The sequence below is a fragment of the Rattus norvegicus genome, chromosome 16 (assembly GCF_021556685.1).
Source record: "Rattus norvegicus strain SHRSP/BbbUtx chromosome 16, alternate assembly SHRSP_T2T, whole genome shotgun sequence".
Taxonomy (NCBI): Eukaryota; Metazoa; Chordata; class Mammalia; order Rodentia; family Muridae; genus Rattus; species Rattus norvegicus.
The window spans coordinates 78,016,123-78,042,921 of NC_141549.1; the positions used below are offsets into that span (position 1 = coordinate 78,016,123).

Sequence of the window (26,799 nt, forward strand, 5' to 3'; positions counted from 1 at the left end):
TGCTCTCTCTCAAGCATCTGAACATGCTCAAATCTCTTTCAGGGCTGGACTCCCTGGAAGGCTGACCCTGAGCTTGTTGTCCCTTGTCACCTCCCATGGCATTCTCAGTCCATTCCATAGTGGCTCTTGCAGTCTGGCACTCCTAGGAGTGGGGTAACCTTTCTCCAAGGTCATTCGTTGTTGTGAGTTACCAAAGCGCGTTATCGTGTGTCTCCGACTTCATCTGGCTCCCCCCTTAGTTAATTATAGCTACACACTACATAATAACAGGACTAGGTCTTAGAAATGCAGGTAGGCGATTTCGTCTTCCTGTGAGCCTCACAGTGTGTGCACTGACAGGATCCCACACAGTGCAGGTCCGTCATTTCACACGCCCTCTTTTGTTTTTGTTTTTCTAGATAGGATTTCCCTGTGTAGGCCTGGCTGTACTGGTGCATGCTCTGTAGACCAGGCTAGTCTCAAACTCAGCCTGCCTCTGCCTGAATTCTGGGAATAAAAGCCTGCACCACTATGCCCGGGACCCATTATCTCTTGCCATAGTCAAGAAACACTACACACAATATGCACGAGGCCGCTCTAGTCTAGCAGTGTTTCTGGTTTTGTTTGGGTTTCTGTTTTTGCGGCAGGGATTCATGTATCCCAGGTTGGCTTCGAACCTACTGTGTAGTCAAGGATGATATTGAACTTCTGAATCTTCTGCCTCTATATCCTGTGTGGATCAGAGGGATGCAGCACCTCCTTTAATCATTGCTGTGTTTTAGACCCGAGACGTCACACACACGAGGCGAGCGCTCTACCCACTGAGCCACATCGCCAGCCCGGTGCAGCGGGGTTTTACAGTAAACTTTGTTTTTTCTAATAGGACCCAAGTTTGGATCTCATCACCCACCTGAAACAGGCATGACTTTGTCTGCCTGCGACCCAGGTTGTGAGTAGAGACAGTTAGGAGGGTTGGCTTAGCTAGTTCTAAGTTTAATGAGAGACGCTGTCTTGAAGGAAGGATGTAGATTGGTAGAGCCGGACACCCCATATCCTCCTCCGGCTGCTGCATGAATGGCTATAGGCAATCGCACCTGCACACAGTCAGTCACAGACACCTCCCTTCCCAGGCCAAACTGACAGAAAACGTTATCTGCTGGAAGCCCAGCATTAACGGCTGGGCGGAAGCAGACACGAAAAAGGAGACTAGTTTTTCTCTTTGTGCTTTTAGGTTGTAACATTGGCTCTGACTGCTTGTTATTCCAGAAAGTTTGAAGAATCCGAGGATGAGCTGAGAAGTGAAATAATAGAATCCCTAGAAAAGCTCTCAGCTTCCACAGAAGGAAGAGAATGGGATCCTAGCTCCTCTAAGAATGCCGAGAAGCCTGCAGAGAAAGAAAAGACAAACTCGCCACTCCGGAAGCTCCAGTGAAGGTCTGGAAGCACCCTTTGGCCTGTTTAATCTGCATTGCTAAGACCAAGGTTCACCAAATGCCAGTCTAAGTGTGCAAGTGTGAACAATCTGTTCCCCATTGATGGGAGTCTGTGTCCTTAAAGGAAAATTCACTATCTTCCTGATTTTACACACTCTGTCCTGACGAGCTCTTGAAGGACAGCTCTGATGAGGACTGTTTTTAGCTTTACGTCCATCTATTAAACTGAAACTATATTCTCATGCCCATGAGTTTGTCATTCGGGGAAGACTTATCAGGAAGCAAACTGCGTTGACCTTACATGGCAGCTACGCCACTGGTCCTTGCTTAAATGGCAGTGAGCATTTGAGGTGAGCAGAAGGGTGTCCCTTCTGCTTGCCTTCTAGGTGTCTTGTAACACTGAGGTAGAGTACAAGGGAACAGACGACAACAGGTTGCTGGGATCGTAGTTTCCCAAAAGACAGTGTGATCTTAGACTCTGGGGTGAGTAGAGAGAGGAAGAACAACAGGAGAAGTGAGATGAATTGCAGATAGCTTTCTTGTAGAAAAATCACAAAAGTTCCTATCGTCGTTATGTCACAGAAGTTAACGTTTTTGAAACATAGACACACTCTCATTCATTCATAACAAGGTTTTGTAGTCAGTGATACTTTTACACAATTAAACACGTATTCTGAAAGCACTGGTACTTATAATAATTTTGATTCTATGAGTATGCTGTAACATTCTCTGGCAATTTTCACAGTAGGGCAGATGGAGACTGGTGGTGCAGCTCAGAGTTAAGGTCCATGCTTAGCGTGCATGGGAACCTGAGTTTGATCCCCAACACCAAAGCCAGTATGTGAGACACATCTACAGCTGTCTTGCTTTAAAGGTTTATAAAGCGCCAGAAAATGGTTCAGCTTTAAGAGGATTTGTTCTTCCAGAGGATTCTGGACAACGTTCCCCAATCTCCCTAGAGCCACAGGCTATTTAATAAAATCCCCAGAACCGAGCATCAGAAGCCTCCTTCCGAGTTGTTGGTCAGGGGAGACTAAGAGACTCCCAAAGCGATTATAGGCTACTGCTCTTATCCCAGTTGCCTCCCAGAGGTTGAAAGTCATTCGTTATTGCTGGACACATCACACATTTTGGACACAAGCCTTGTAGGAATCAAGGTGATCTGACTGAAAGGCTTCCTCCCTGAGAACTGGCTTTCATAACACGAGAAGGTGCGTTGTAAGCTACTATTGGATAGCAATCAATTGTCCTGCGATGCCTGTGACCACTAAGAATGACAGCATGACAAGCGGTCCCTAAAGGTGCAACGCTGGTACTTATATATCGATGGTAACAATTAGCTGCCAGGTTGAACGTAAGGTCCCCCTCAACAGAAGGGAAATCATGCCTTATTGGTGAGGTTATGGGTTTTGGAGAATAATGTACTACCACCACTTCTGCACATCGTGTATTTCCTAACTGCATCCCAAATACTTACCTTTATGCTCACAGACAAGTATAGTTTTCGCTTCTGATCAAAGAAGCTGCTTTTTGCAGCAGATAAGAACCATCCCACAAGGCCAAATCTGCTCAAACTAGAGAACAACTGTCTGTGGGGTGCCCAGTCCCAATCGATACCCCTACAAGACCATTACAGAGGAGAGGGATAGATTTTTAAGAGCCAGAGGACCAGGTAGTCTGCTGCAATATTCTATCTTCTACATATGACAGGGAGTCTACAAAGTATCAACACTATGCCCGAACAAGACCTGAACAATAACCAGGCCAGTTGATATGTTGAAGTGGTTGATTGTGCATGGCCCAACCCCAGCAGAGGCTCAAGCTTCCTAATGCTGCGAGCCCTTTAATACCTACAGTTCCTCGTGTTGTGGTGACCCCCAATCATAAAATTACTGCTGCTTCAAAATTATAATTTTGCTGTTATGAATTGTAATATAGATATCTGATATGTGACCCTAAAGTGGTTGAGAACTACTGTCTTAGATGAAGAGCTACAGGGAATTAGTGAGTGCTGAGAGAATTAGTTATCCTCAGGGATGAACCCCCTAATTGGTTAGCCAATACCACCCCTAAAAGCCCATACATACAAGCAAGACCAAAGGGAGCCAGCAGGCTGCATTTATTTATTTATTTTTTCTTTTTCTTCTTCTTTTTTCTTTTTTTCGGAGCTGGGGACCGAACCCAGGGCCTTGCGCTTGCTTAGGCAAGCGCTCTACCACTGAGCTAAATCCCCAACCCCAGCAGGCTGCATTTATATATTTATTTGTATACATATGTGGCAATAATCATGAAAGAAAAAGAGACCATGAGTTCCAGAGGTAGGAGGGTGGGAGGGGAAAGAGGAAGTGGAATGATGCAAAAACACTTTAATTGAATCAAAGAAATCACTTGCCACATTTAGATAGTTTCGTATCAATAGCTCTACCTCACAATTAGATATAAATATATTATACAAAGAGTATGTACCATACACTTCACAGTTGCAGTATCCCTGTAAGCAGGAATGTGAACCCCCACTGCTTGGACCACTTAACAACCACTCAGAAGCCTCCTAGAAACAGATGAGCCTCAACATTTCACAGAGTACCTACCTGAAATCTAGTAAAAAATAAATATCTCTAAAACTTATTAGGAAGGCTGGAAAAATATGTGAATCATATACTCTTAATACATAATTTTGAAAAGTTAGTGTAAAAGTGTTTTTAAGAAATTGAGGATCATTTCTTCTTTCACCACACCCCCTATTTATGTTCATCCCAATTCCTATAATCTTTAGTCCTATTACTGTATGTGGATGGGTAGGCTGTGTGGGCTATCGACAAATTTTACCTCAAAGACTGGTCTTAACATGACAGAGTAGGCCAAGAGTCAGAATACCAGGCCATAATCCTGATTCTGTCATTAAACAGCCAATGAAGATCTACTCAGTTCTTTAAATGGTTTTTGTCTGTAAAGTTGAAAATAAAATAGAGAATGTGTAAGAGTCTGTCTCGCTGGGGACTGTCTGGTTAGCTGAGTTCCCATTGTAGTGAATCAACAATGTAACTGGGAGTAGATAATGAAGCTAGCTAGATCCAAACAAAGCAAAACAACTAACAACCAAAACCAACCAACTGGCTGGAAGAGACAGTGTGACTCCTTTGAATGCCTCAACACAAATGTCAAGCTGTGTGGGCAATTCATTTAATTACAAGGCACGATGTATGAACAGAACAGCACATGCTGTCCTCACAGTCCTATCTCTACACACATTCATGTGTTGCTGTGCTGTGGCTCAAGCTTGCTCATGTATTACAGCCAGCTTCTCCAAGTCACACCCTCAGCCCCCACAGCTGCCAGTTATGCAGAATGGAGGCCAGGAGAAATTTATACCGATTTTCACCTACTGGCTAAGAAACCAAGAAACTACAGAGTTGTAAACACATCTGTAATAATGGGTACAGAAAACCTTTACTTCTGGTTGTTAATTTTTGTAAAAAAAAAAAAAGTTTTAAGAATGGTTTTTACAGTGCTAAATTACTTGGTAAACAGCCAGCAGTCCTCTATATCACTCACAGTAAGATCTCCAGAAGTCTAGTAAAGTCCTTGGTGAAATGCATTGTCACTTAAAGAGAGAAAATGTGTAAGTTGGCATTAGTTTGTAGGTCATACTTGAGGAACTGTACACTTTAAGAGTCTAGACAATGTTTAGATTGTTGTTAGGAATCAGGCTGGTTTAGTAAATAGTGGCTGTTCTGTAGCATTGAATAGTTTAGCTAGGTTCCCCCTCTAGTTGAGCAGGTCGTGTGTCTAATTGAAGAGCTGTTGGTTACTGTCAAGTGTGTGTGCTGTGCTGGTTTTCAATGTGGTTTACAGGTGGGAGAACTGGGTCGGACCATTGGTTGCCCCTCTCCTTTGGAAGGTTGCCTGGCACCTTCATAACATGAAAGTTAGTCCTGGGGCAGCAACAGCTCTCTCTGTGTGCATTTTCAGGTCAGTTCCAGCTCAGGGGTCTTTTGGCTTGTTTCTAAAGTACATTGTGTTTTCAGCAGTTTGGACTTATCTTTCACCTCTGGGGTAAGCAAGGATAATAGGCTGTATGCTTTGGGGAGTCTTTTGGATAGCCCTGGCCAAAAACTCAAAAGACACTTCTCATGTCTGGTGTTGGGTTTTGTGTGTGTGTGTGTGTGTGTTGGTCTTTGGGTCATCTGTCATTCCAGTAGAAGAGAAAAGCTCATTAAAACTACATGTGTACTTATACACAGAAATACACACACACACACACACACACACACACACACACACACACACACACACACACACACACACACACAGTTTGTTGCTGTTATTGGTAAATACTTAATAGAATGATTCCTTATGGCTTTTCAGGTGTCCTTATTTTTATTTTTCTGACCTCCCTCCTTTATCTATCTCCTTCCCTAAAAGTGTCCCCAGCCCCCACACCTTTTCACATTTCTATCAGATCACTGAATCTTTGGTTACTTTTAACTAAATCAAAGTTTAAAATCTTCAGGGAGGCTTCATATACTTCACATCTGGTTACCATAATGCTGAAGGTATTAATAAATACTTTGACTTCAGAAGAAAACCACCCCAAAGGTTGAGGCATAGCTTTCAGTGTTAGCAGGTCAGCTATTTGTAACTGAAGTGAGGCAGCCCAGTATGAAAACTACCACTTGGCACTTTCTTTCAAAATGCCATTCATGGTCTTTCACAGTATGTGGGCAGGATCATACAACATGGTCAGTTTCAGAAGAGCAACTCAGCTTGATGTTCTCTTGAATGAACTGAGGCTGACTTTTAGCCTTCAGTGGTCTGTTAAGAGATGAGAAACCCATACAGATGAACTGGGGTGGGTGCTAAACAGAACCCAATTTCCACAGAAACCTCGTTCTGGGAGAGATTGCTGCCTGTTTTGACTTAAACATATCGTATGCACCCATTGAAGAAATCAGCCCACCCCATCTGATACTTGAGGAATAGGATTAGAGATGCCTGTTTGAAGTTTCTTTTTCCTTTTAAGAAAATTAGTAGGTATACTTAAAAGGGTTACCCATGCTATTATTTTCGGACTCCTGGGGTTGAGGTAAAGTAGCTTATGGGTTAGAACACTTGTGTGCCACGAGTATGTCTCTAGGTTCAATCTCTAACCCTGAACCCACCTGTCAAACAGAATCTAATCCAAAAATTTACAAATACATTTTAAAGTGCCAGTTGATAACCTGCTGTTTCTCTCAGCACTTCCTTTTCCTCTGGAAGGAAGTCTGAGATCAGCTCAGGGCACTCTGAGGTGTTAGCATTCACGGCCCTGTTCTTCCTTACAGTTTGAGGTGCTACATGGTCCTCCATCATCATAAAACAAACTAGAACCCCAGGAGTGTTATTTTATGTTTTCTAAAGCAAAAGTGGTTTGAAAAGCAGGACTTGGGGTTCAGGATGCAGCTCAGTTGGTAGAGTGCTTGTCTAGACTGAGGCCCTGGGCTCCACCATCAGTTCTGCAAGTTCTGCATACACTGGTGCATTCTGGGAGGTGGAGGCAGGAGCATTCAAGGATTAAGACAAGGAAAGGAAAATATTAAATTAAAAAGATGCATGAGTATATGAAAATTTGATTGGTAGTTTTCTTTGAGATCTGTACTGTTCAGACTTTGAGACCAAACAGTAAGTAAAATCTGTACATTAAGCTACATGAAGCTGGGTGCAGTGGCACACCTTTAGTTCCAGCATTTGGGAGACAAAGGCGGGCGGATCTCTCTGAGTTCAAGGCCAGCCTAGTCTACAGAGTGAGTTCTAGAACAGCCAAGGCTATACAGAGAAGCCCTGTCTCAAAAAAGCAAAAGAGAAAATACTCGAGATTACGTTTTCCATATAGATTAGTTCTGCTGTTTTTGTTAACTACTGCCCTGTCTATACACATGTTGCTAAGAATATTGTTCAGGCTGCTTTTATTACAATAAAGAATAAAGTTAGAAAATATTTACACGTGACGGTATTTCCTTTTACTTTTGGTGCTGGAGATGAACTGGGGACTGCACACACCAAGCCCAGGCTCTCCCACTGTCTCCAGCTCCACACTGTATGAAACATGGAGAACGTGCAGACCGGGCATTAAGTAAGCAGCTTCCCCACGGAACACAGGAATGCTACTTCAAACTCCTGGTCGGAAAACCTGCTCAGAGATGCTCTAGCAGTTTCCCTGATTCGAAGTCTCTTTTCTGGGGACAGAGAGAGAATATGGGCCATGGTTTCAGCATAGCCTTCTTCACTCTCAGCCAGAAATCCAGTTATCTGTCCTTCATGAGGAATGACGATGTCAAGCTTTGGGCCTCCGGAATTGTGTGCGAGGATAATTGTACCAGCCGCCATACACTCGACAACTCCTGAGAGGGAAAAACAAAAACCAGACCTTTAAGTTTGATTAACATGATACAACATAAAATGATGTTAAGGGCTGTGTGTGTGTGTGTGTGTGTGTGTGCGCGCGTGCACGTGCGCGCGCGCGCGCCTGCCTCTGAATGGACCTGTGGAGGCCATGAGTTGACTTCAGCTCGTTCTACTGCTCTCCACTCATTGTGGAGACACTCACTGATTTGGAATCTATACTCGCTGGCCAATGAGCTAATGATCCACTGGACCAGTTGATCTCCACCTGTGGGTCACAATCCCTGTGGATTAAAGGACTCTTTCACGGGTTGCCTAAGACCATCAGAAAACAGGTATTTACATTATGATTCACAATAGTAGCAAAATTAGTATTATGAAGTAGCAACAAAAATGATTTTATGGCTGGGGGTTACCATGACTGTAGTACTGTATTAATGGGTTGCAGCGTTACGAGGTTTGAGAACCGCTGCCCTAGACTCTCCAGCACTACCAGGAGTGGTAGTGGTGGGGTCAGAGGTGCGCTGCCACTGCTGCCTTTTACATGGGTCTGGGAATTGACCTAGGTCCTCATGCTGCACAGTGAGCACTTCACCCGGTGCATGGTTCCCTAGCATCTTGAGTCCTTGGGTGGACTCTACAGAGATGTTTTGTAAAGACAATACACTGGGCCGAGGGCGGAGCTCAGTGGGTAGAGTGAACCCTGGGTTTGAGGCACCACATAGAAACTCCATGACTGTGCACACCTACAATCCCAGCCATTGGAGATGCAGAAAGAGCGAGAGTTCGAGGTCATCACAGTCACATGGCAAGTTCCAGGCCAGGCTGGACTATGTGAGACCCTGTCTCAAAGAAGGGAAAAGATGAATACACTACACAAAGTAGAAGGCTAGACATTATTGCCAGGACGACAGAAGATTAACAAGAATCAGAAACAAGAGTGAGAAAACACCAAAAGTAAAGTTTTAAGAGGCCCAATAACAGCAGTAGGTAAGTGTTAACAACCTTAGAGAACTAAAGTGCGCTATGCTCATAGGTGCACAGCTGTCTCAACAGTGTTCAGCCTCTCCCCGCTGTGCTCTCTCCATGCCCTCCCTAACAGAGCCAGCAGTGCTGCTCTCCTGCCACTGCTCAGCCTACCGTGCTTGGTTTCACCTGTGCTTCCTGTTCTCTGGCCACGCTGCTTTCCCTAGGTCACTGATAACCCCCTTCTTTCTCCAGTGCCAGCCTGGGGCCCAGCTGCCCTTTCTTTTTGTCACCAAATACCAGTTCCATGTTTCCAAATACACTCCACAACCATTTTCTGCAGCCCCCCTTTCTTCTGCCTGCTCACCTCTTCCTCCTCAGCTCTTTCCTGAGACTCCTCTTGCTCTCTTTCCCCCAGCCATCTTCACCACATCTGTAGCTGCCTGTGTCACTCTGTATTAGTCAGACTACAAATATATTTATATATTAAAGGATATATGAGTGATTTATACCCTTAAGTAGAGGCCTCCAGAACAATATCATTTTATCAAAAGGACTGAAGAGTTTTGAAGGAGAATGTTTCTCATAAGTTCATATATTTGAATATAAGGTTTCCAGTGGATGGAACTGTCTGTGGAGGACTAGGAGGTGTGGCTTGTTGGAGGAGGTGTGTCACTGGGGGTGGGCCTTGGCATTTCAAAAGACTCACACTATTCTCTGTACATTTCTCTCTGACTCCAACTTGTAGTTCAGGATGGAAGTTTTCAGCCACCGTGCACTTGTGCTGTTACCATGGACTCTGACCCCATGAAACCATGAGCTCCTAATTTTTCTTTTCCTAAGTTGCCTTGGTCATGTTTGTCATTCCTAATAACAGGAATGTTATTAGGACCTTATGCACATCTTGCGGTATCAAATAACTTGTTAAAACACAAAACAAAACTCACCAATCCCAAAATGCTCATTCCACATGGTATGCAGACCGATTGTTGCTTCAGACAGGTAATTCTTCAATTCATCGAATGAAATGTTTATTTTAAATTCCACATTTTCTTGAACTCCCAAATTCTCAGACAGTCTTCTCAGTTGGTTTACTCTAAACTCATCATCTTTGTTGCGACATCCTCCAATAAGGACAAGTTTTAGAGAATGGCGGGACTCAGCTGCCTTCTCATTTAGCAACTTAGCAAAGGCTTTGATCTGCAAAGCATGATTCTTTTCCGGCCTGAACTGGCCAATGGAAACCAGTAAATGCCCCGGGGTCACCTTTTTCTCATGTAAAGGGATGTCCAGAAATGTCTGCACATCACAAGGTGGATAAACAATGTTAGTGCAATGCCCGACTTTCCACAGTGAGAGAATATGGTTTAGTGTCCATGAAGAATTAACCATGACTATGTCACTGCAAGATCCAACAAGGCCATAAACAAAAGCAAATAAATAGTAGTAGATGAGCTTTGCTTTGCTGAGGAGAGCGTTTCTGCTAATGAAAGCAGCGTTATTAAATCCAGGATTTTGATTCTTCACCACAGACAGCATGTCTGTGCTGATAGTGGGATAGTGAACGTAGCTCCCAACTCGGCAACCTCCCACATATTTAAACAGAGGCAGTGTGAAGGCATAGCCCATCGAATCGATGTACACATCGGGAACACGCTGCATCAGAGCTTCCCAGCCAAGAAGAATGGAGCCGAGACTTTGGCCTAGCAATGTGAAGTGAGGATAGCGAGAATCTTCCACAAGGTAGCGTTTCCTTAAGAAAACAAACTGCACTGGGTGAACCAACTTGATGTTAAACCTTCTGAAAGCACCTTCCAGTATCTGTTGACCACTGACATGAATGTCACCAGTATACACAACATAGACTGCATCAGGATACCTGGAATAAAATGTCATTAACACTTAACATTAAAATTAAGCCAAATGTTAAAATTTCCTTATACTCATAAGCAAACTGATTTCTGTACTAAAATGTTTTCTACCATTTTTCATTTATTGAGTTAAAACGGACTCCATCTCCTCTGGGCTCCTAGTCTCAATCTTTCAAATGAGGCCTGTGCTGAGTTCTGCGTGTCACCTGCAGATCTGTCTGTTGAAATCTGTCTCTAGTAGAAGGGCACTGAAAGGAAAGGGACTCGTAATGGGGGAACGGGGACTGAGTCTTCTTGTGCATGTGTCATATACACTGTACCCCTGAGCTACACTCAGACCCTCTGTGGTACCCTGGAGGAGGACTGAGGGAGTCTGTTCACCCCGTCACAGCAGGGAAGTGCAGCCAGCGGCAGTTACGCACAGAGTCACGTCCTCTGGCTCATGACTGTGGATTCCCAACCTCTGGCACCATGAGAGAGAAATCCCTGTAACCACCCAGCTGAAGGTATTTTGTTAGTTAGCTGAGGAGACTGATGCCATGTCTACCTATTTGCCATTCCTTCTCCTATGGGTTTAAATGGAGCGAACACCAACAGAAATTTCTGACATATTAATGAGAGGTTTGCATTTTTAGGACATATTGAAAGTGTTTATTTTAAGGAGTTTAGCTGTAGGGCACTTGCTCAACATACACAAGGTCCTGAGCTCAACCTTTAGCATCACAAAAAACAAATAAAGACATGGGTGGGGCCCTTACTTAATGCTTCTTCCTATAAACTGGCAATGAAATAAAACAAAAACCTAAGATCCCCTAAAGTTGTCTTGGGTTGGGATCATGTCTTTTTTAAGGTGTATTTTTACTTATGTGTATTGTCTGTGACTGTGTGAGTATTGGCCACATGTATGTAACTACCTCTGGAAGGCAGGAGCAGGTATTAGATCTCTTAGGGCTAGAGTTAGGCAGCTGTCAACCTTCTGATGTGGGTGCCGGGAACTGACCTCAGGTCCTCTGGAAGAGCACCAGGCGCTCTTAACTGCTAAGCTACCCTCCCAGCCTGATAGAATCATAACTTTAAAGTACTACTTAGTATTCTCTCCTCTCACTTTTTAACATCTCCCTGCCCCCTAAATATGTAAACTACATAATGAAGTTTAACTGGCTGGGGGCAGTTAATCACATTCCTTTAAGAAATTAATTCCTGATTCTAGAGACATGTCTTAGTGGCTAAGAGTACTCATCGTTCTTACAAAAGACCTTGGTTCAATTCCCAGGACCACATGGTAGCTCATAAGGATCCTTTAACACATGTAGGTACTAATACACATAAAATAAAAAGGAATCAAATCTTTAGAAGTAACTTCCATAATAAGAAGTCCAGTTATACACATTGTTTCCTTGCTACCCCAATTTTCAGACTTCCTTAGCTACTTAACTAGTTCTAATATAACAACATCCTTTAAACACATTGTAAGTAACCTACGCACACAATTATACCCTGACTACTAACATAACAGTAAAACACTGGACTCGGACCAAGGCGATGATTCAGTGGATAAAGCACATGCCGCCAAGTGTGAGGACCCGTTTGTACCCCGAGCCCTTATAAAGTGGCAGCCATGCGTGACCCCATCGCTCTGGAAGGCAGAGACAAGTGGGACCTCTGGGCAAACTGCCGAGCTAGATTGGCAGGGATGCTGAGGTCCAGGTTCAGCTAGGGATCCTGCCTCAGCAAAAAGTAGAAAGCAACTGAGAAAGAAATCCAATACCAGCTACGGCTTCTACATGCACAAGCACACATGAATACTCTCCCGAAACTGTATACTTAATTATTTCCTTTTTTTTTTTTGGTTAAAAATTGTAAACCTTTTTCAATTAAAAAGCATGCCAACTAAGTCAAAAATTTTGGCACTTAAGATAATTCAAGGTTGTTCTCTAAGGGAATCTGGGACTATGTTCTCACCTGGATAGGTTTCATACGGATATCAGAGATTTATATATTTTATAATACTATTTGAAAATTATTTTCAGCTGGGTCTAGTGTGCACATCTTAAATCCCAGCACTTGGGAGGCAGGGGTTTGAGGCCAGCCTGGTCTACAGAGTGTGTTCCAGGACAGCCAGAGAGCTACACAATGAGACCTTGCCTCAATAAAACCAAGAACAAGTAGGTTATTTTTTCCTGATGTTACTATCCCCACTTGCTCTCACGTATACCATGCACTTATCATCCTCTCCAGTCCAACCAATCTCTTCTTCCCAGCAAGGCTTTCCCCTGCCCTCTTTTGTCTTTTTCTGGTGTGTGGGCATTTCATTAGGGTTGCCTGAGTGAGCACAGGTGGAGAGTTTTAAACAAAGGCAACTTCCTAGTGGCTACAGCACAAAGCACTATGCCTCCCCCAAGGCTTTTTCACTGATGGGTGGGGCGTTCCTCTCCATCCATCCTGAAGGGTCTTGGATGGATTTTGTTCATGTAGCTTAGTGTTTTTATCTGCAATAAAAGGAGGTTTTAAAAGCTAGCTTTTCTTTTCTTCCCCCTCTGAGTGGTACTTCTTACGTTGCCCAGGCTGGATTATGACTCCTAGGTTCCAATGATCCTCCCAATTTAGACTCTAGGAAGTTGGGATAACAGCCCAGTAACACTGAAGTTTGTGTAAACTAAAATTTAGTCTGATCTTAGGAGGCAAGCAGCAGCGCGGGGGTTTTAGCTAAGAAAGATGCATACCTACTTTTTCTGCAGGGCTCTCAAAGCACACCACAGAACTCTCTCTCCTCCTCCGCCTGCATTGCAGTATGGATGGAAAAATGCAACCACCATTTGATCTTTTCCATTTTTGCTGGTTGAGGCTGACTTTTTCTTCCTCTGTAGATGTCTCCTGATAACCCAAAGGCCAATGACCAAATATACGCACAGAACTCCACATATAATTAGTCCAGGAAAGAAGAGTGAATAAAAAAATCTGAAATAAATAAAAGGTGAAAAAAAATCAACCTGCTGTTAATTTAAAAATTCAGCCACAAATTAAGGTTTACTTTTTATACATTTGCTTAATATTAAGTATCAGAGAGAATTTCTCTAAGTCTGGTAACGAAATATTCAAATTATATCCCCCCTGAGTGGTAGTGATTGAGGTGATTCAGGGCCTCATACATGCTAGGCAAACACTTGGTTCCTAGCCAATATATACCCATATTTAAACAAGATGTTTTAAAGAAAGGTAACTGTAATTCAAGGTTATGGATTACTCATCAAACACCATTATAATGCAGGGAGTCAGCCATTACAACGGGCACCGTACAGAGCTGGCAGCATTCCAGTTATTTAGCAGGAAAAGGCCAAGAATGTGCTGGAACAACCTAGCCTGTTCATATTTTTTAGCAATCACTACAGACCTTGAGGCAGAAAGTACAGAAATGAAGATGTAATACAAACTCTGGTAATAATGCGTGCTTTTCAGAACGCTCTTACGCCAGCTCTAAATTTTCAACCTGAACAAAAATACATATGAAGTTAGGCAGGCCGTCATAAGATACGAACATCTTTTGAAATGTGGAACTACTACAATAGTACTAATCACCGGGTGGTTAACATTCCTCTTTTAACTTCTGCAATTCCTATGTATCTTAAAAACAAAAGCAATATATTTACAACTTTAAACATTAACCAGGAAGGCAATTACTCAACAGATGGTCAAGAAGCAACCAATTGGTTTACGAAGCGGAGAAGCAGCAGGTAACCGGTAAGGAAAAGGCTGAGCGGTCAGTTGGCGAGACATGCGGGACAACTGAGGTAAACTGAGGCACGAGAATAAAAGCTTTTCTACAGACTTTATCTGAATTGCTCCAAGCCCCTCCACGCCCTCGTGAGCTCAGGCTACCAGCTCCTCACCGCAGCACTGCGTACACGCACCAGCTCCCTGTGTCCGCCGCCATCTTAGCCCACCCTCCCCCTCGCAGCCCGGAAGCGCTTGCCTGTTCTACTATTCTATTGGCTCCTGAGAGAGCGTGCGCTGTTAGCCACGCCCCCTATTCACACGCCTTCCTGCAGGTAGCCAAATAGCCGCTTCCCACAGGCGGAGCGGGGCGGGGCGCACACGGGTCCATCCCACTTGGGCCACACCACTGCGGTGGTGGGCGGGGGGGCGTGGCTTGTGATGGACAGCCGGCTCTCCCGCCCCTCCTACCTCGCTCGCCCCTCCGGTCCGGTAGCCCCCTTGAGGGCACCCCGCCCCGCCCCCACCACAGCGCTGGCAGCCGGTTGGGACCCAATGGGAGGTCCAGGCGGGCGGCGAGCTAATCTTCCAGTACAGATTCCGCTCTTTCAGAAGTGTCGGCGAGTCCCCAGCGGCCGCAGTAGCGGGACGCTGGGTGGAGAGGGGGCTGCGCAGGAGCGGGCGCCCTGGGACTGTGGTCCCAGCTGCACCCGGTTCGCAGCGCACGGCGGACCTCGCTGTCCCGATTCCGCAGCTCCGGGGCTGGGAGATCTGAGCCCTGTGTTCCCCAGGAACCACGGATGCGCGTCTTCGCGCCTCCTCTCCCTGGCTTGTAAAGTCGCTCTTCCCTCCCCCGACCAGGTGACCTTTGGGCTCGGGGATGGATCCCAGGAAGAAGTTGGCGTTTGTGGGGACAATGCCTGAACAGGAGAGAAAGGTCACAGCCAAAGAGGCCAGTCGGAAAGTAAGTTTCCTTCCCCAGACCGCAGCGTGTACGCACCTGCCCGAAGCGCAATTTTCCTCTGTTCCTCCAGTACTCGTGACTGAGGACACGTACCCCCGAGAATCCAGCTCAAGGAGTGGCTTGGGCGGAAAGCCCTCTAGATCAAGGGTGCCACTCGCCAGCCCTCTGGTGTTCAACCGTGTCGAGCCCAGCACTTTCCCCGGTCGTGGGGTTGCTGTGAAAAAACTCTGGTTGCGCCTAGGAGTGCTAATGCCTGGCTAATGCCTGGATTCTCAAACGGTCTACATCCAAGTCCTGTAGCTTAAAGGCGTTCATTTTAATAATACAAGCGGTTAATTAATGCAGTCCCTTAAAGATGCACACAGCACAGAAATATTTAGCTCGAGAAAATCAGGTCTCTTTTTCAGTTCTTTTCTTCATGTGCGTCTCCAATGAGTAAATACTGAAACTTGTAGGTCGCGGGCATGTGAAGAATTCTTGAAGATTTGTGTGTTGTTTTAAAATATTTTGTCTTGCCTAATTGAAATCACTTTTTTCTTTTTTCTTTCATGTAGCTGTATTTTGGAGATTGTTTCTCAGAGTGTCATAGCTGTTGATGGTTCCCCTCGTGGGTGGCCATGGCGGTCGCTTACTTTCATTCCCTGTTGACATGATCTTTGCACTTGAATTGTTTGAGAGAGAGAGAGAGAGAGAGAGAGAGAGAGAGAGAGAGAGAGAGAGAGAGAGAGAGAGAGTGTGTGTGTGTGTGTGTGAGATGGAGGTCAGGGGCATCTTGCTGGACTTAGTGCTCATTTTCTACCTGTGTATCCTGGGGACTGAACTCAGGTCATCAGGCTTAAAAGCAAGTGCCTTTACCCAGTGAGTCATCTTGCCTTACTTGTACTTGAATTAAAAAAATATGTGTGTATGTATGTATGTATGTATGTATGTATGTATGTATGTATCTATGTATGTGTATATGGGAAAGAAAGGGGAGGGGAAGAGACTCTGGGTCCAGAGGTAAGCAGAAGACGTTCAGGAGTTGGTTTTTCCCTCCTTTCAGCAAACTTAGGTCCTCAGGCTTCATGATGGTGCCTCCACCCACTGAGCCATTCAGCTGGTCTTATACTTGGTCATTAATGTAGAATTTAATACTGCGAGTATTGCTTTAGGTCTGGATTGCTGGACTGGAGCTTGCTCCTTTTGTACAGGTCTCTGAAATGAATTAATCCAGCAGTTTTATTGAGCGTCCCTTGTTAGTGAAATTCATTTAGCCTCTGGTGTGTAGAAATGAAGGGAGTGTAGGTTAATTGGCAGGGAGAGAGTTTGCTGAGTAGGTAATTCTTAGAGTGGGAAGACAGCCCACACAGGGTAGGGGTGGCCAGAGCAGAAAAGGAGATGCTCGGCCTATCTCTGGCAGTGTCCCCACGAGAGAGTAAAGTCTTTATCTAATCAGGTCAAACTCAAGACCTGCTCCTCTCCTTGAAAGCAGTTGGTTAACCGCCCTGGCTCACGTTGGCCTCACCAACTTCTGAAGTACACTGATAATGGCTTTAGGCAAAGTCACTGAACCTACTATGCTCGTGATGTTGTACTGGTTTATACTCCCGTGTGTTCACTCTCTCATTCAGTTCTTACGACCCATGCTGCTTTGTCTTTATTCTGTTTTTGCAGTACTGAAAGTCAAACCCACAGTCTTGTGCTCATGAATGCTTTGATGCAGATTTTTGTTTTAACTCTGTGCCCAGGACCAACCTAGGGCCTCTTAGCATTCCATTAGCGACTATGTCCCCGGTCCCAGCCTAATATTAACCATTTTGTCCCTGCTGTTCAGCACATGGTTTTATTTTGGATATTGTTTGAGAAATGCAAAGGTCTGCGGATCCAGCTATAACTTGAGATGTTTCCTTTAGACTTTCTTATAGAATAGTATAGGAGTGTTGAGTGTAAACAACAGGGTAGGTGTTGGGGGCACAGCGCCTTTACTCATAGAGAAGCACTAAGAGAACCAGAACTGTTAATCAAGCTGGGCTGTCTTTGCTATTGCAGAGGCAGACTCACCTACCTTCCGCTATAGGGGTAGACCTCACCAAATTCCTTAGAACGATTATCTCAGATTCTTCCCTCCCTAGACCATTATCTACCTTTAGGGGAGATGTCAGGAGTACTTTATGGCCTGCTGACTTCTACCATCCTATGAAAACCACACTAGATCCTAGGCCTTTTGGCTATAGAAGCCGCCTTTGTGGTCATGTGTGCTTTGCAAAGGAGTTTCTATGTAGTCACACCTTGAGCTTTACTGTGCACCTAGGTTGCAATGATCGTTGCCTGAAAACCTTTACCAAAATGGTGCTTTAAACATTCTGGTGACGAACTGCCTGGCATTAGACTCGCTGAAGTCTGATCCAGGCTGGCGAAGTCAATCTGAACCAGGTAGGTCTTTATTCTCAATCTAGTGGGTTTGATCCCCCTCTTAGACACTGCAGGGTCCCCTTCAGGTAAGGGGATGAGGAAGGACAGGATGATGAGGATGATTCTGTTTTAGCGAATGATCAGACGAGACTTCCAGGGCAGATTCCCACTGGACTAGAGATCCAAGTGGTTCAGACTTCAGCGAAGCATTCTGAGCCTCCAAAGTGTGTCCAAGTCCTGAGGCGCAAGTTGGATAATAGGAAACAGGTATTTGATCTTTGTCCTGGCTTCTTGAACCTTGAGGTTTCTTCATCCAGTTTGAGAGGAGAGAGCGTTTTATTGTTCACAAGAAGAGCCCTTCAGCTTCACTGGGGTCTGTTAAGAAGGAGACATTGATGTACTTTATAACTGGGTCTGGTCACCAGAGAAACCAGTCACTTGGTTTGGGTGTTAGAACTTTCCGTGGCACCCCCAATCCCACCCCCCCCCAAACACACACACATTCTGAGGGTGAAGGGACTGGATTAGTTAATCACAAATGACTCATGATTTTACCAATCCTGCTTACCAAGCAGAACCTCCATAAAACCCCTACAGGATGAGTTTGGGGAGTTTCTAGGAAGTGAACCTTGTGAAGATTCTGGCTGTGTGGGTGGCCTGTCTACAGAAGGCTCGGAGCCTCTGGGAACTGATCCCCTCCTCCTTGCTCTGAGCACCTCCTCCACATGGCTGTTCTTGCACTGTGTCCTTAATAATGCATTTCTGTGAGCTGCCGTACTGAATTATCCATCTTAAGGTCGGGCAGGACCCCGACTTCCTACAGTCAGTCACTCAGGTGCACGGTAGCACCTGCTAGAATTAGAGACTCTTACGTGGCCAGCCCTTGTCTCACCGGATCAGGGCTAACTTCGGGCACTGTTAGAACTGCAAAAGGTATCCAGGCTGTGTCGGCGGGGAAACTCATGCAGAAGTTAAATAACTCACTCAAAGGAGCTTGTTAATAAGAGAAAATGTAGTAGTATTTGGTCCTAGGTCAGCCTGACCAGTTTTCTCCAAAACGGAGGGTCTCCTTTATGACGCTTGATAATACCATCTAATGTTACTAAACTAATGAATTTGGCTTAAATTTTCAACTCTGAGATGCTTAAACACACTTAGAACATTTAATATTTATCCTCTGCATCATGCTTTCCAAGGACAGAGTGGGTTGTTTGGTCCCTGCCCCAGAGGCCAGGCCAGTCCAAACTGTGTCATTGGTTGTTCTTAAGTGTCTGGGTGTATTGAAGGGAGTGCAAACTATACGTAATAATGTAATTCTTTTTCTGAGATGGGAGGGTTTTGCTGTGTAGCGCTGGCTAGCCCATTACTTACTGTGTAGCCCAGGCTGATCTACAATAGTCTCCCCACTCAGGGTTGAAATTACAGGTAATTTCACTATAGTCTGCCTCTTTCTTCTCCATAGTATGTAAAGGTACCTTTTATAGCATTATTTCACTGTCTGTGTTTTTCTTCAGGGGGTTCTCTATGTGGCATTGATCACCAGGTGATGTAGATGCTTCAGTGCCTAAATTGCCAAGCCTGGCTTTTTATTCTTCTTTTTCAGCTTTATTCTCTTTATTATTTATTTATCTTGTGTGCATGAGTGTTTTTGCCTGCATAAATATCCGTGTATCAGGTTAGGTTCCTGGTGCCCAGAAGAGTGTGGCAGATCTCCCGGAACTGGAGTTTCAGATGGTCGTGAGCTGCTGCGTGGGTGCTGGGAATCGAACCTGGGTCCTCTGGAAGAGCAGGCAGCCAGCGCTCTTAACCACTGAGCCAGCTCTGCAGCTCTGTGGCTGGATGTTAAATGCTTTACTGGCAATCATTTCGGTTTGAATCAGAAGGGGAGGCCACAGTAGAGACGCGATTGCTGCTCACCAATAACCACAGGGTAAGGTGTCACCTTAGTCAGGTGACTCGATGTCGTCCTGAATCACATGAGAGAAGAGCATTGCCTGGTGAAGCTCTGACAATGCCCCTTCTTTCCTTCTCTCCCTCTCTCCCTCCTTCCTTCCTTCCTTCCTTCCTTCCTTGTGGTGTTGGGGCTAGACCTCTGCCTTATATGTGCTGCCTACACCCCCATCCCTCAGTTCTTGTTTTTGTTTTTTAAACTAAGTTAAAGTTGGAAGGTAGACTCAGTCTCATAAAGCAGAAAAGCTTTATTTTCCTTTGGGTGTGGCCGGGGGCATGCCTAGTGCTGTGATAAACACAGTGACCGACAGCAACTTGGTGAGGAAGGATGCATTTCAAATCACAGTCCCACATCCCACCTGTCCTGGAGGGAAGTCAGGAGAGGAACTCACACAGGGCAGGAACCTGGAGGCAGGAGCTGATGCAGAGGCCATGGAGGGGTGCTGCTTCCTGGCTTGCTCCCCCTTGGTTTGTTTGCTCAGCTTGCTTTCTCAACCAGTAACACCCCTCCCCACAAGGGGTGGCACCACTCCCTGTGGGATGGGCCCAACCACATCAGTCATTAATGTAAAACCCGCCCACAGCCTTGCCTTAACTGAGGATTCCTTTTCCAGAATGACTCTGGCCTGTGTCAAGTCGACAAAAACTGGCCAGGGCAAGATGGAACTCAGGGCCTTGTGCCTGCACACAGAGCTGCACCCCCTAGCCAATCGATGACCAGGGATTGTGAAATCTGCCCTTTCAGAATATAAGTTTTGCTGGTGCCAAAAAGTCAGGCGTCTGAGTAGCTGGCGCTGCCAGCAGTGTGTTCCTTATCTCAGCCGTACCTTTGACTTGCGCTTTACGATCTTACGGATCTTATGGGCTGTCACTGCTCCTGGGAGGGGCCCTGGGCTCAGCCTTGTCTCTCCTTACTCTTTCCTGTAGAACACTGGTACTGCGGGTATGCTGTCTTTAACTTTTCTTCCTGGCTTTACCCCTTCTCCCCTAGTCCCCAATTGTTATTTAGATCTGCAACTTGGTTGGTTTGTTTTTGTTTTGTTTTTTTTCCCCCTTTCCTTCTTTTTCTTGGAGGCCAGGTCCTGATCTGTAGGCTAGGCTGGCCTTGAACTCCCAGCCCTCTGCCTCATCCCCTTACGTGTCACCTTTTCTCCTTTTCTGTAGAACCAGAGGGCACATCAAGCTTCTTTTAAAGGTCATGCTCTTTGCGAATACCTTTGACCCTCCTCTCTACCTGTCTGGGATCTTGAGGACCTATCCCCCTCTTCACCTCCACCTCCCACTGCCCACCCAGCCATCCACCGAGGGAGCCTTTATTCTGCCTTCTCTCCCATCGCCTCGTGCCCTGCCCTAGCTGTTTGTTGTACCCGTTTCCCTTACAGAAAGACTCCCTGCATCTCCCCATTTTCACTCTTTGATCACATTGCATTTTCCTCATTATTTTGTCAGTTTATTGGTTATGAAAGAAATATATATATATATAACCATATGTATCAGTTATGAAATGTAATAATAAATTATGCTACCTGACTGAAGAAGAAGAAGAAGAAGAGGAAGAGGAAGAGGAAGAGGAAGAGAGGAAGAAGAAGAAGAAGAAGAAGAAGAAGAAGAAGAAGAAGAAGAAGAAGAAGAAGAAGAAGAAAGGGGTGAGGGAGTCGGAGAGGGTCAGGGACACCACAAGAAGACCTACAGGGTCAACTAACCTGGGTCCACAGGGGCTCCGGGAGACTGAACCACCAACCAAAGAGCAAGCGTGGGCTAGACCTAGGCTCATGTAGCAGATGAGCAGCTTGGTCTTCATGTGGGTCCTCTAACAATTGGAGTAGAGACTGTCTGTGACTCTGTTGCCTGCCTGTGGATCCCTTTCCCATAGCTGGGCTGCCTTGTCTGGTCTCAGTGGGAGAGGATGCACTTAGTCCTGCTGTGACTTGATGTGCCAGGGCAGGGTACCCATGGTGGGGCTTCCTCTTCTCCTGAGAGAAGGGGGGTTTGGAATTGGGGGAGGTGTAAGGGGGTACTGAGAGCAGAGGAGGGAGGAGGCTACGATTGGGATAATAACATGACCAAATAAATAAATTAATAAAAAAAAGAATACTGGGGCTGAGGAGAGAGATGGTAAGAGCACCCGGGCAAGCCTGAGGGCCTGAGTCAGAATTCTCAGTACCCATGTAGAGAACTGGGCATGGCCGTGGTTGCCTGTTAACTCAGCAGTGTGGGATGTGAGGGCAGAAACAGGCTGATAGGAACTAGCTGGCCGGCCAGCCCAGCTAAAATGGCTAGCTAGTTTCCATTTCAGTGAGAAAACCTGTTTTAAAGGAGAAGGTGGAGAGTGACAGAGGAAAACCTCCTATGCCCTCTTCTGGTCTCCACCTGTGCAAACATGCATGCATGTACATTCACATTCACATGTACCTGCACACTTACACATGGGTGCATGCACCTGCACACTCACTCACACATGGGTGCATGCACCTGCACACTCACTCACACATGGGTGCACGCACCTGCACACTCACACATGGGTGCACGCACCTGCACACTCACACATGGGTGCACGCACCTGCACACTTACACATGGGTGCATGCACCTGCACACTCACACATGGATGCATGCACCTGCACATTCACTCATGGGTACATGCACCTGCACATTCAAATACATGGGTGCATGCACTGCATACAGGACACATCCACCTTTCTTCCCTGTATTAGTCAGCGTTCTCTAGAGAATGAGAATTGATAGAATGAACCCCCACCTCTCTCTGTAAATGAGATTTATTAGAGTGGGTTACAGACTGTGGTTCCACTATTCCAACAATGGCTCCTCTCAATGGAAAGTACAAGAACCCAGTAGTTGTTCTGTCCATGAAGTTGGATGTGTCAGGCCTTTGATATACACCAGAATCCCCGAGAAAGTGGGCCCAATCCTAGTGAAGGGATGAACTTGGCAGCAAGGGTCAGGGCAAGCAGGCAAAGAGCACTGTAGACTGTCGTTCTCTGTTTTGCACTTGTTATAACCCAGGTTGTATTGTTTTGGATTTGAACCCAGAGCCACAGGTATTTCAAGCACATACTCTACCATTGAGCTACACCCGCAGCCCTGTAGTTCAGCCTTTTGTGTTTAAAAACCATTGTCTTGTGTATCTGGATAGATGAACAGTGCATCATCGAGTTTTGCTGATGTCTAAGAGCTGTAAAAATCACAATCCCACCCTGCTTTTCTGAGCGTTCTCCGCCTTTGCCCTCATATCCAACTTTTATTCTAGCATCCTTTCTCTGACTTAAATGTTTTGTTTTAAAATTCATGTTGAAGTGTAATCCCAGTACAGCAGTCTTAAGACATATTCCCTTTAGGAGGTTACAGAACTGTGAGGGTTGAGTCCTTGTGAACTTGGGATTAAGTGCTCATGTGGGAAATCTTAATGGAAACTGTTTGCTCCCTGCCTCCTGCCCCGTTCTTTCTCATCTACCAGTGAGGACTCTGGTTCTTCCCTCCAGACAGTACAACAAGGCACCACCTTGAATAAAAAGCAACTCTTACCAGACACTGACCAATGGCTCTGATCTGGGATTTCTTGCCTTCCTTACAATGGTGAGATATAAAATTCTGTTCTTTATAAATGACTGCATTGTCTGTGATAGTTGCCCTGATACACTAAGAGATTGGTAATGAAGAGTGTCCTTGTAACAAGTACCTGGAATCGGGAAGTAGGTAGTGACTGAAAGAGTTTGGAAGGTCGGGCCAGAAAAACCATAGATCAGTCTAAACAGGGTGGTGAGGGTGATGTGGGGAGGGCTCAGACGGGAGCTGTATGTAAACAAAGCTTAGATCTTCTTAGAGACATTTGAGCGGTTGGCCAGAGTGTTGGCAGGAATAAGAAGAGCAGTAAAAGCAGTTGTGGCGAGACGTTAGGTAGAAAGGAGAAGAGTCTCATTGGGAACCTGAGGGAAGGCGGTCCTTATTACAGTATGGTGAAGATGGATGACTTGTGGCCACAGAGATCCGTAGAGCAATGGACTAAGCTACTTGATGGGGAACACACCATTAAGCCAAGTGTGGAGTGCTGCAGGGCTTCCTGATCTCACAGAGTAAAATACAAGAACATGGATCCAGAATAGCAGCATCATCCACAGGGAAGCAGAACTGGGACGGACCATCCTTAGCCTGGCTGCACCACAGAGAACAGAGGTTTGCCTGGGAGAACACTTGATTGGGGATTAACATTTGGCAGAAGGAAGCCAGATGGGGAAGGCGTTTCAGAGACGTTTGAGGTAGCCACTCTCATGTCAGGTCCTGAGTGGCAGGCCCAGGGAGGTAAGGAGACTTCAGGACAGGGGCCCACAGTTCCCATGGCATTTCAGGCGGGCGTGTAGAAGCTGTTTTCGCTGAAAAACCTCAACCATCCCTCGAGTCTACTCGAGTAAGAAGCAAGAGGTTAGAAGCACCTACATTTTATTTTGTTTCTCCTCTACTGTGGCTGAGGGCACCAAGTAGGCTGTTGTTCTTAACATTCCCTCCTCTCGAGTCTTCTCGGATTCTCTAAACAGCAGAACCTTGGGAGATGGGAGAAATGGGGCATCATTCACCTACAGTGGAGCTGCTGACTTGCTGGTTTAATATGCAGCCATTTTTATGATCAATTTTAAATAGATTTCCTTGAATAAATGCTTGAAGTCATTAGGACTTTTTCCAGAGACCTGATTTTTTTTTTTCTTACCAGCGGATGCAAAACCCAGCCATCATTTCCAATGGAGAACAAGTATTCTGAGGCCAAGTGTGGGCAACAGTGGTGGGGAAGCACAGATATTCTAAATAGCACGCTCCGACATGGTAATGGTTTCATAATGTTTGTATAGACACGGAACAGTGAAAACTAAATACATCATAGGAGTGTCAGATAGGTGGGGTACAGCGAGGGAGGGAAATGTGCGCCATGCCATAGACGCTGTCTGACGGACGGTATTCTCACCCTGTGTTTGGGAGACGTTAGAGGTCAGCACATACCACAGTGACTTACCTAAAAGGCAAGGATGGATGTTAGGTCAGCAACAGTTATTAGGAAGGCTAAAGATAACCCCAGATGAGAAGTAGGGTCAGGACCCACCAATATTCCAGTTCTCCACAACCACAGAAGTTCACCCACACACTCAACAAATGCTGAGAAACTGAGTCAGCACTGCTTTTAGCAGTGGGAACACAGCAGGTATCAGAACAGGTTGACAAAGGACTCCTCCCCCACTGGAGTTTATATTCTACCCATAGACATCTGTTGACAGCCAACAAGTCGGCAAAGCATGCACGACTTCAGCAGTCATTGACTACTCTAGGGGAGAAAAAAAATGAGGCTGGGAGGGTTCCTAGGGAGTTGAGAGTGTTGGAAGGTCAAATGGGTGCTTTTGGGGAAGTGAGTTATGAGGTAACCTGTGAGTGAAAATCCTTAAGCTTTGAGATGGGGATCTGCCTGTGGGATGTTGGTGGGAGGAGCTTCTAAAAGGAGGTAGTTCTAAGTAACAGGACGAGGAGAGTGGTCTCAGTCTCCTCATCCCAGCGTGAGGGACTGGTCAGGATGGGCATATGGGATCCCAAGAAAAGGGGCAGAGCACTCCGCTTTCTTACGGGGCATTGTAAGGATTTTAGTGTGGTTGACTTTGGCTACTTTGGTGGGTCCCTTTTTCTTCCACCTTTCTCTACCCTTCCAACCCCCTAACACTAGAAAAGAGAGAAGGATAGAGAGGAAAAGATTCAGGGGTCTGAAAGGGGGCAGTGTTATCGGTAGACTACTTCCTGCTGACTAGGGACATTGATCGAGTGCCTCAGGAGAGGTTGATCTCCACCATCAGGAAAACTGATTTCTTCTTGTTTCTTCTTTGTGTACCACTACTTAACAAACCACAGCCAACCAACAACCCACCCTGCCTCTTGGCCCCTAGCATTTATGTACCAACTAAAATTGTTCCCAGAATCCTGAACGTCACACAGTCTCAGAAACGACCTGTACCTGGCAAAATCATGCCCCCACTGGAGCAGTAGGCAAATCCTAGCCAGCAGCTGTGGACAATGGGAAGCAGCCCCATATCCCACACCTAGGATTAAAAGAACATATTCTTTTAACATTTTTGTGCATTTAAAAAACCCAACACTCCAAAGTTGTCACTATGCTTTACGTTCTAATCCTGAGTGTGGGGAACACCTGGGATCACCTCACGGGAGTAATAATTTCCTATTAGAGGGCTTCTGACTTTTGTGTTGAGAAGCCAGAGGTCGCTTAGGAATTCTCTCTTTTCCGTCTTATAGAAGGGACCTGTTAGGTTACCTTTGCCGGTCTAGCGCGTGCTGTATAACTCAGGCTGGCCTCAAACTTGTAGCAGTCTTCTTCTGCTGCCTCCCGAGTGCTGGGATTACAGGTAAATCCTCCCAAGCCCACGTTAGAAGTCTTAAAACGAATCTGCTGAGCTGCACTGGCTCTGGGCTGGAGTGATGGCTCAGTTATGCAGAGCACTGACCGAATGACCAGGGTTTGATGGTCAGCTTAGCACCCACAGTCATTCATAACCCCAGGTCCTGGAGCCAGTCTGTCGGGCCTCTGAGGAGATCGAGCGTGCAAGCGACACACATACATGTAAGCAAAGCGCCCATGTGAATAAACATTTTTAAAGTGCCCGGTGGTTGCTACTGGCTGTCTGTTGAAGGTAGAACTGACAGGAGTTGCTGGACATTTATTTACTGCTGATTTGAAAGGAGCACTTCTTACCAGTAGTGCATCCTGGGCTATCGCTGGGGGGGGGGGATTTCATGGGCCAGTGAAGGCTATTGAAGGAAGAGGGAACAGGAGACAATTAGAAGTGCAGTTGTAGACTTGCTAAGTATGTTGTTGTGCATGTTAGACATCCCAGGGACATGGTGACAAAACATCGACTTCCCGAGTGTGGAGTTTGGGAGTTGTTGACTGTACCAAGGAATGAACACGTAACTTCTCCAGATTCCCGGGTCGGAGTCAGGTCTTTGGAAGCAATTAGCTCACGAGGGTAGACCTAACGGGACTGGTGTCCTTATAAAAGAGGCTTGAAAAGGGAAGGGAGAGGGGGCATGTGGCGTTTTGAATCTGCGGTGATTAAGCCAGCATCACTGAAGTGAAATCTTCTGGGAAGTGTT

At 45.7% G+C, this 26,799-nt stretch overlaps 4 protein-coding genes across 22 annotated transcripts in view; 3 read left to right on the forward strand and 1 right to left on the reverse strand.

Moving 5' to 3' along the window:
* The window catches only part of Nek5 (NIMA-related kinase 5), a 46,168-nt gene extending 42,121 nt beyond the window's left edge, over positions 1–4,047 (forward strand). For 7 of the 14 annotated variants that reach the window (XM_087589123.1, XM_087589131.1, XM_087589132.1 and 4 more), the window contains one exon: positions 1,246–1,652. In XM_087589123.1, the coding sequence (XP_087445249.1) occupies positions 1,246–1,411 (166 nt within the window). In that variant the 3' untranslated portion in view covers positions 1,412–1,652. 14 annotated transcript variants of the gene reach the window in all.
* Erich1 (glutamate-rich 1) overlaps positions 1–26,799 on the forward strand; it is a gene marked incomplete at its 5' end in the record, with an annotated part of 52,793,804 nt that overhangs the window by 47,145,563 nt on the left and 5,621,442 nt on the right.
* On the reverse strand, positions 7,341–15,386 carry Alg11 (ALG11, alpha-1,2-mannosyltransferase). 5 transcript variants are annotated; one of them, XM_087588724.1, is made up of 4 exons: positions 15,342–15,386; positions 13,358–13,588; positions 9,707–10,638; positions 7,341–7,792 (listed from the first exon to the last, which is right to left on the reverse strand). In XM_087588724.1, the coding sequence occupies exons 2-4, from the start codon at positions 13,444–13,446 to the stop codon at positions 7,521–7,523; spliced, it is 1,293 nt and encodes a 430-aa protein (XP_087444850.1). In that variant the 5' UTR covers positions 13,447–13,588; positions 15,342–15,386; the 3' UTR covers positions 7,341–7,520.
* Positions 14,780–26,799, forward strand: part of Atp7b (ATPase copper transporting beta) — a 74,267-nt gene continuing 62,247 nt past the window's right edge. For 2 of the 3 annotated variants that reach the window (XM_087587468.1, XM_087587469.1), the window contains exon 1: positions 14,780–15,305. In XM_087587468.1, coding sequence (XP_087443594.1) covers positions 15,222–15,305 — 84 coding nt within the window. In that variant the 5' untranslated portion in view covers positions 14,780–15,221. The remainder of the gene's footprint in view (positions 15,306–26,799) is intronic. The other variant, NM_012511.2, reaches the window with a different exon arrangement.